We start from the raw sequence: 9,317 nt of genomic DNA on the forward strand, positions 1-9,317 counted from the left end.
AGCAATGAAGTAGTTAGCATGTGTCACTCCATTTGCTGCTAAAATCTTCTGAAAAATTCTATTAATATCATTAGGACATTATGGCCATACAAGAAGTGCTTTTCTTGCTGACATAAGAATAAAGGTTAAAGAGCATTTGAAATGCAGAAGTATTCATTTAATACTTTGAGTACACTACTATTGATCTGTTGACCATTTATAAAATATATTCACATTTAGAGCTTCAGCTAGTGTTTTACATTTAGTTTCTATTTTTATGAGAAAACATTTTACCAACAGTAAAAACACTTGAGCAAAATGTTTACTTCTCTATTAGTTACCATGCCAGGAGAGTTCGTAAAATTAAGAGAACAAACATTCAAAACAGGACATGGCTTTTCATTATAAGAATCAATTTTATTTATTTATTTATGTTTTAATTTTTTTTTACAGTGTAGTGATTGAAACATATTCCATTTGAGCACAGTGGAAATTTAATCTGCAAAATTGATTTTGTATCACAATGTGCATCAGAAGAAGGCAACACAGCTGGTTCATAATAACTAGTTAAAATATTTATCTTTGAACACTGAATATTACAAATTCTTTAGAACACTATACACTTCACCTAATTTTATATACTGCTAGCCCCCTTCTTATAATTTACATTCGCTTTATAAATGGTTTCTTTAAAAAATCATGTGGAAGGTACAAACAATGTAAGTATTAAACTCAAGGCCTTGAAGTTTTACAAATAATTAAACCAATGTATCAAAATGATCATAGCTCTGTGGTTACTGTAGCTGCTAGTCAGGTTCTGTAACACACTGCTCCACAATTTCACGCAAGTTTGGATTCTCCATCGCAGCTGCTACTCTCTCTTTGTCATTTATTTGCTTGTTGACTGCAAAATATCAGATGAAAAGTTAGTCAGAGCCATTTTACTGAGGAATTCTTGTATAGTAATCACATTGTGCTAGGTACTTGACCCTGCACTGAGGTAGGTCGCTGAAATCTTTGTAGACAATAGCAATCTCAAGCAATGGGAATGGGAGGCAACAGACAAAAGGAATAAGAAATGGATTGTGGCATCTTTCTTCTATCTTATCATTTTAATTTTAAATATTTATAGGCAGGACTATAATCACTTTGCTCTATGGGGAAGAGAACTAGGATTTGTATAACAGACTTGTCCGAAGAAGTGCAGCGCAGGTAGAAATGGAGATGGCAAGATAGACCTGTACAAGGAGATGCTCCTGGCATACCGGAAACACACAAGAGTGGGAAAATGACATGAAAGTGGTGTTGAACTGGGAATCCTGGATGGAACAAAGAGGGATTAGAAGGGGATGAGGGGCAGAGAGGCAAGTGGGAGAATGATCACACACAGCCACTAGAAATCACTATCACTTTCATGGCATTACTAGTCCAGGAACGGAATATGTAACACCCTGTTTATGCTGGATATTCTGCAGTCCTTAAGTAATATAAAATGTGTAGAGCCACATCCGACCCTAAATTCCTCTTAACCCTTCACAACAACTGGACAATATGGAACAAACATTGGATTTTGCTTCCTTGTAACAGAAAAGCCATCATTGAGACATAATAGCACTAATACTCATTTCTCACATCTGTGTCTATATCCTGATCTTGGGTAGGAATTGTCAAAGTTGAAATTTTATGAGCTCTAAATTTTGCTTTTAATTTCTTAGGCTCCAATATCCCTGCATTTGGGAACTCAACTACCTGTTCCCATTGTAGTTTTGCTAAAGTTGCATAGATTTTAAGCCCAGAAGGTACCATTAGGATCACCTAGTCTGCCTGCCTGCAGAACACAGGCCGTAGAATTTCACAAAGTGATTCCAGCATCAAGTCCATAACTTCTGGTTAAGCTAGAGTGTAAAAATCAAGAGTGGATGTTTAATAGCTCCAAGTGATGGAGAATCTGCTGCATCCCTAGGTAAATTGTGTCAATCTGAATTTCTCTAGTTTCAGTTTCTAGCTATGTGACTGAGAGAAAAGAAAAAAAATCCCAAGCGCACCCCAAATTTTCCATGTTAAAAAAAACATTCTATTCAGGTTTAGAACAAAAGAAGTGAACGGTCAAAACCTGGCATGAGCAGAGTCTTTCGTGGTTCTTTTTTATTTGGAAAAAATTTGGTTTTATTTTAATAAAGACACAGTTTTACAATTGAGATTTTCTATGGCACATGCTTGCCAGTCCAGTTCCTCCACATTTTAAAAATCATAATAAAAATAGTCTAGCATTAATAGAAGATTGCAAGATCAACCACTCAAAGTCAAGAAATTCCAGAAATGTACTTAGCTGCACATATGCAATACTTCCTATTTATTTCCCCCCTTTTTAAATGTAATCCTCAACATCTACAGTAATATATACTAGATGTGCAACATGAACCAGTTTGAATTTCATTGCAGCAACTTAAATTTTGAGATTTCCCGGTGGCATGCTTCATCCTGCAACTACGCCACTGCATTAATTCCTAGGGTGGTGGGCCACACACAGAGTCTGAAGCCACAGTCATTCAATTGATAAAAATCCACTTACTGTCCTCCTCAGTGGAATGGGCACCTTCAGATATATAAATTTCCAACTAGATAGGAAATAAACAATGTTAGCCACACACAGGAATAGTTGTACTCCTGCACACTGTTGGGAAAGAGAAATATCTGTACAAAGTATGCACACTGATTTAACAATTAACATTTGTGAACCATCCTACCCTGTTGTACACAATACTGCCTATCGTCTAGATTTTACGAGAATGTCTTACAGGCATCTCCCCTCCAATTTACAGCCCTATTGGTAATCCCGCCTATTGGTGGTCAAACTGAGATAACCATATCAATTACTTACATGGCTAAGTATTACTAGGAAGGTACTTAAGTGTATGTTTAGTTTTCTTTCAATGCCGTTAAGCAGCTGGAAATAGGGAGGAGAGCCAGCACTATCTTGCCAGCCAGCTCTCTGTAAACCACAAGCTAGTGTTCTGTAGAGCCTGATTTAGGAGCTGTTTGTCTAGAGGCTACAGGAACTGCAACTGTCACTTCCATGAACAGCTTATTTAAACACATTTGGAAAATAAGACCCTTTCAGGGAGGAAATCCTTAGTGATATTTACCACCCCCCCTACTTTAAAGCTCCTTGTCACATCATTCTCAACTTTTGCCAGTGGGGGCTAATGGGGCTCTCTGTAAAAGTGTCAATGCAGTGTGATGCTGGCCACTGTCAGACGATATATTGGACTAGGCAGACCACTGGCCTGATCCAATATGGCAATCCCTGTGTTCCTATTTAAATTATAGGAATAAGAAATCTCATTTCAAATCCTGGCTCTATTCCTACCTCTTCAGTGCTTACAAATTCTCCGAGCAAACTCACTATAAGATCCCATTTCCCTTGTTTTTGTTTTGCAGAGAATCCTCACACGAACCGTGGAGGGCACCTTTATTCCTTAACTGGAGTCAGAATTCAAACTGATGCTGGCACGTTACTCACTACCTTACTTCCAGGTCACCTTGTATCGCTTACTCCCTCAGGAATCATTGGGGATAACAACAACCAGTTATTCCAAAAGTACAAACAAACCCAGTAACTAGTTAAACATTAATAAAATTCACAATCCCTGGACACTTTGAAATGTTCCTGTGGCCCATAATTCTTTCCCTTGAATTAGCATTAGGAGGACTTAGATAGATATTTGGGGTTGTTTGTTTTAAGATGTCCTGTATTTTCCACAATCCATCCCCACCATGTGCACTATTTAAAAACACCAACAGACCTTTTTGACCACAATTTTAAAACTAAGTAAGCAACCTTGCAGTTTGTTTCGTTTTGTCATTTGGTATTGGGCATACATCCACATGCAATCTGATATGAGAATGGTAGAAATGAATACTTTACCTTGTGCTTAAAAGGCAAACATCTCTGAAGTTTTATTCGCAAACAAAGCCCTGTTTAAAAACAAACAATAAAAACCATTTTTTTCATTGGCAAGTTCAAGGAGTTCTGTGCACGATTTAAACAATTTTTTTGGTCTGCCTAATTTCCAGTGTCACCCCTGCAGCATTCTCAGCAGAAAGACAAATGAATGACAACGGACACCCTCTGACCCCAATATATGGTCCTTCCAGATCATCGAGGATCAGGCAGGATAATAGGGAAGCCTGTTCTGTGCCTGCTTTGTACCTAGAGAGAGACTTTAGTCTCCAAGCACCTTGGAGAACTATCACTCCTCTCCTCTTGTCTACATTCCTGTACCAGAGGTTCTTTCCTACTATTGTGGCCGCACTTAACTTCTGCTGAGTACATAATGCAGCTATTTCTTTTGGAAGGTACTGAACTTCTAACAAAAGAGAAAACAGTTTGAAAAGAACACAATCTTGGGACAACTTGGGGAGCAGGAAATTCTTCTGTCTCCCAAGTGTATCATCTACCCCAGGTAGCCATCCCTTGCCTAATTTTCAATGTACATTAAATTATTTGTTGAACTCTGAACATGTGCTCAGTAGGATACAAACCTAAGGACCTTACGATTTAAATCTTGGATTAATCTAAAAAACCAGCAAGTGACACATCAGTAAAAAAAGTATTGACTGTTTACATTAGTGGTTCTCAAACTGGGGCCGCCACTTGTGTAGGGAAAGCCCCTGGTGGGCCAGGTCGGTTTGTTTACCTGCCGGGTCCGCAGGTTGGGCCGATCGCGGCTCCCACTGGCTGCGGTTCGTCGCTCCGGGACAATAGGAGCCACGATCGGCCGAATCTGCGGACCCGGCAGGTAAACAAACCAGCCTGGCCCACCAGGGGCTTTCCCTACACAAGCGGCAGCCCCAGTTTGAGAACCACTGGTTTACATGTAACATTCGAACACAATGTTATCTAAATTAGGCCTTTCTATTGTACCCATCACTGTAGTAACTAGATGCTTTTAGTGATAAATTAGGAGATTACATGCAACTAACCTAGAGAGAAACATCTGAAATCTAATGTGTTCATCTTCGTAATCATTAGCATAGGGCAGGCAGATGAAGAGGATGCTTGAATCCACTAGAGAGCATGACATAACAGGCAAGCACCCAGTAATTCTTTGGGACAGAAGACCACTACAAGTATGTGACCCATTTTTCAACGACCTGGAGATTAGCCACTGGACTGACCAGGAGACACTCTCAGTTACAGCAATAACCCTCCCAGCTACCAGTTCCTTTCAGAGAGTAAATATCCAGGCAGTCATAGACTTCTTAAAAATATATTTGTTTATTCTAAATTGAAAGAAAGTAAAGAGTGCCCATGCACAGGTTCTGAGCACCCTGCCAATTAGTTAAAACAAAATGCAATACCAACTGCTCAACCCTTCTATCAAGCAGCAGTAGAAATACCAACACCTCAATATATTGGCCCATGCCTCAAAAATCACTTGAAATAAATAGGCCCTCCAAGATGCCCTGGAAGTCTGGGCTACTTCAGAGCAGGGACAGGAGGGGATTCCAGAGTCCTGGGGCCTGTATGGAGAGCACCCTGGCAGCCATTCCCCTCTCTATTATATCTAGGCTTGGATCAGATTTTTAATTGGTAAATGTCAGTAAATGTCGATCTCAATGTACACATACAGACCAATGAAAAATATATTTCCATTGATAAAAATAAAAATTTACAAATAGGTACAGTAAGAAAAATTATGCTTGAGAACTTATTTGAGTTTGACTTAAGGATATTTACTTTAGATATTTAGACACGTGATGTTGACAGTGTGTGTTTTAATGGTTATAAAGCTTTTACTTTTTGGATCTCAACATGTCATTAAATAATTATCTGACTCTCCCCATTATCAGACCAGCCCATAATTTCCCACAACTGAAAATTAAAAAACTATAATTTTAAAAAGTTTAAAAATGCACATTGATATTATCTGTCAAAACTGTAAAAAAAAAAAAATTCAATTCTGCCAAAGCCAGTTCTATCAAGGAGGATAGAAATTCAGCACCACACAGACTGTAACTCTCAGTAGGCTGGTCCCAGGCTATTTAGGGCCTACTAGGTAAAAAGACATAAAACAATTTAAAATCAAGTAGTCTGTGCACGAGAGGAACTCTGACAAACTGCTTATGGCTTGTACTCTTACATGCAGGGCTGGCTCTAGGCACCAGCAAAACAAGCTGGTGCTTGGGGCGGCACATTTTAGGGGTGGCATGGCCGGCGCCAGAATGCCGCCCCTAAAAATGTGCCCCGGCCGCCCTAGCTCACCTCCGCTGCTGCTGCCGCTCGCGCGCCGCTACTCGCCCTCCCTCCCAGGCTCTCAAGCGAATCAGCTGTTTCGCGCGCAGCTGCTCCCCCTCCCTCCCAGACTTGAGAGCCTGGGAGGGAGGGGGAGAAGCGGCGCCCGCGCCGCGGCCACTCGGAGTCTCCTCCTCCCTCCCAGGCTCTCAAACAGTCATTTCGCGCGCCGCTGCTCTCCCTCCCAGGCTTGAGAGCCTGGGGGGAGGAGGCAGGGCTGGGGATTTGGGGAAGGGGCGGAGTTGCGGCAGGGCCGGGGGTGGGGTAATTAAAAAACGGGGAGGGGCGGCCAAAATTGTTTTTGCCTTGGGCGGCAAAAATCCTAGAGCCGGCCCTGCTTACATGTGCTGCATAGCTGCTTAAATATACTTGCTGTAGCTCTTTCCTTTTACAGAATGAGGAACTGTGGAGAAACAGAGGTTACTCAGAACACAAAGCCTGTGGAAATCAAACCGTGGCGCTCTAAAACAGTCAGCTACTTTACTTCTCAAAAATCAGAGTAAAAATCTTCAGACTATTTAAATACATATACTGTAAGTAATGCTCATAGAATCTGTTTTTTGTAAGGGCCTTTCTACACCAGCAAATTGCCTGGAATAGCTACTGTGGAATAGATATTCCATACTAGCTTCCAATATGAACACTCTTATTCTACACAAAGGCACTAAGTGTGGAATAGAAGAGTGTCTATACAGGGAGATGGCATGACCAACTGCTGTGTTTCAAATTCACACCCTATTTTATTTCAAAATTGCTTCCCTATGTAGATAAGCCCATAGTAAATAATTAGGTAGCTGCCGGTCCTAAAATAGGCCGATTAATTCTCAACCATTTGTACTTCATTTTCCCATACAAAGAAGTGGTGTGATACTTCAGCATGATTTGCCTCTTGGTTAAACTCAAACATTTATTTTCCTTTAAGGAAAAAAGTATTTAAAATGTAAAATGAGAATCCTTTGTCTGTGTTAACTTAGAATTATAAAGCTTGCTAATCTTGATATGTTATATCTAAGCAGCATAACTTCAGAGAGCTGAAGTCTAGTTTCATCACAGGAAGGAAACAGGATGAACAACATCCCAACTAAGCACATAATCAAAGAAAACAAGCAAGAGTAGTATAATCTTGTTCTACTTTGTGATCTTTTAATAGTACATAAGAGGGTTTGTTTTTATTTTTAAGATCTGACAAACTGCTTTTCTTTAAACTTCTGTAGTAATGCCGGAACCATGCAACATTTCGGAACATACCCTTCTAGCCCAAGGAAAAATCAACTCCTATCAGCTATTCATATTCAGGAGGATACAAGCTGAGTAAATATACAATCCCTAGATTGTAATCAATAAAAATTAAAAATATAACTTCAATTTTTAACAGACCTAGACACAGGAGCCATCACAGATCTAATCCCATTGTATTTTCTTCAATGCAATTTTGCATGAGTAAGAACTGCTGAAGAGAGCCCGATATGTTATTTCTCTTAAATCAGTGAAGATTAATCTCTTGAGACAAGTCTACACCATAAGCCACATTGCTTTACTCCCTATTCATCATATACTAGCAAGGCACAGTATTACTCAACAATCACTGTTCTACATTCATTTCAACACTAATGCTTCCCCTTTCCCCATTATTTCTAAAGTCTGGCCACCAGTTATCTAAGGCAACCTTCGGCTGCTTAGCTAAGAAGCAACAAGGCAAATACTGAAGCCCTATCTGTACTGTGGCTTGTTAAACATTTTGAAACACCTAGAGCAACAGTAAGCTGTTAAATGGTTTACTTCCACACCAAACCATATTACAGCTACACCTCTACCCCGATATAACGCGACCCGATATAACACGAATTCGGATACAACGCAGTAAAGCAGTGCTCCGGGGGGGTGGGGCTGCACGCTCCGGCAGATCAAAGCAAGTTCGATATAACGCGGTTTCACCTGTAACGCGGTAAGATTTTTTGGCTCCCGAGGACAGCGTCATATCAGGGAAGAGGTGTATATTCAGAAGTTGTGCTACAGATTACCTTAAAGGGACTAGTCCAGTATCATTGTTTGCACTACCATACGTAGAAAACCTCTGGCTACACTGAACTGTAAAACAGTGGTAGGTCCATATCCGCGACAGCCATTTTTGAAAACTGCTGTCAAGCCCAATATTATTCAAACTAGTGTGGCTAGGACCTAATAAGCAGCAATCATGTACACGTAACTCACAATTCCTTTTCTTCCTCTCTTAACTCAGTGCTTCTTGGAACTACCAAAGCACGAAGAGGATTTTTGAAAGCCGTCATCCCTGAACAAGACCTACAGGATCTTTTTGTTTCATAAAATGCTATTCGGTTTAAGAAATATTGCAATATTTCTTTTGACTGCTTTGTATAATGCTTTCTAATATACAAGTACAAGCAAAAAAAAAAAAAGTGAAAAAATACTTTAGTTTTATTAGCGTTACTCAGACGAACCTCCATTGCATTTGGTTTACTGTTGCACATTTTAGAAGAAAACTATTCGGCCATTTAAGGAAATATGAATCTTACCAATGAGAGTTGCCAAAGAGCAATGAGGTACTGTTGGTGTAAACCTGATAATAACGAGATATTCATCTTCCCCTATCTCGTGCACTTCGACACAACTTTCTGTTACCACTTCCAGTTCTTCTAAAGTGTTAGGCTTCTCTGGATCCCGAATAGTTCGAATTATATCTAAAGCAGAAAGACATACGCCAGAAATGAAATACCTTTTATAAATTAGAGGATTAGGGGAAAAGTCATAGGTTTTTAACAAGTTGTTCTTCCCAGCCTAATTTTTTCGACTCCTCTCCAGGAGAGGCCTGGTTACTGAAACATCTTGCTGACTCAGTTCACCCAAGATGAGCACAAACCAAAGAACCTGTATCTCACCATGTCTGCTCCTCTCCATACAATGCAAACATTTCTACAGTTCATGGTCAAAGAACATAGCATTTTACTACCTACAAATGGAGTGCATCAGCTCTGCACTGTTTTGACAGGGAAAACACAGACCTTACCCAGAACACAGTATG

General features: G+C 40.0%; 1 protein-coding gene across 1 annotated transcript in view; it reads right to left on the reverse strand.

Annotated features, from left to right (window-relative positions):
- Positions 1-292: 292 nt before the first annotated feature.
- CIAO2A (cytosolic iron-sulfur assembly component 2A) overlaps positions 293-9,317 on the reverse strand; it is a 10,675-nt gene continuing 1,650 nt past the window's right edge. The window contains exons 2-5 of the mRNA XM_026648414.2: positions 8,812-8,976; positions 3,908-3,957; positions 2,552-2,597; positions 293-883 (exon numbers count right to left, since the gene is read on the reverse strand). Of these exons, the coding sequence (XP_026504199.1) occupies positions 786-883; positions 2,552-2,597; positions 3,908-3,957; positions 8,812-8,976 (359 nt within the window). The 3' untranslated portion in view covers positions 293-785. The remainder of the gene's footprint in view (positions 884-2,551; positions 2,598-3,907; positions 3,958-8,811; positions 8,977-9,317) is intronic.

Source organism: Terrapene carolina, unplaced genomic scaffold (genome assembly GCF_002925995.2).
Source record: "Terrapene carolina triunguis isolate 2854851 unplaced genomic scaffold, T_m_triunguis-2.0 Scaffold67, whole genome shotgun sequence".
NCBI lineage: Eukaryota > Metazoa > Chordata > Testudines > Emydidae > Terrapene > Terrapene triunguis.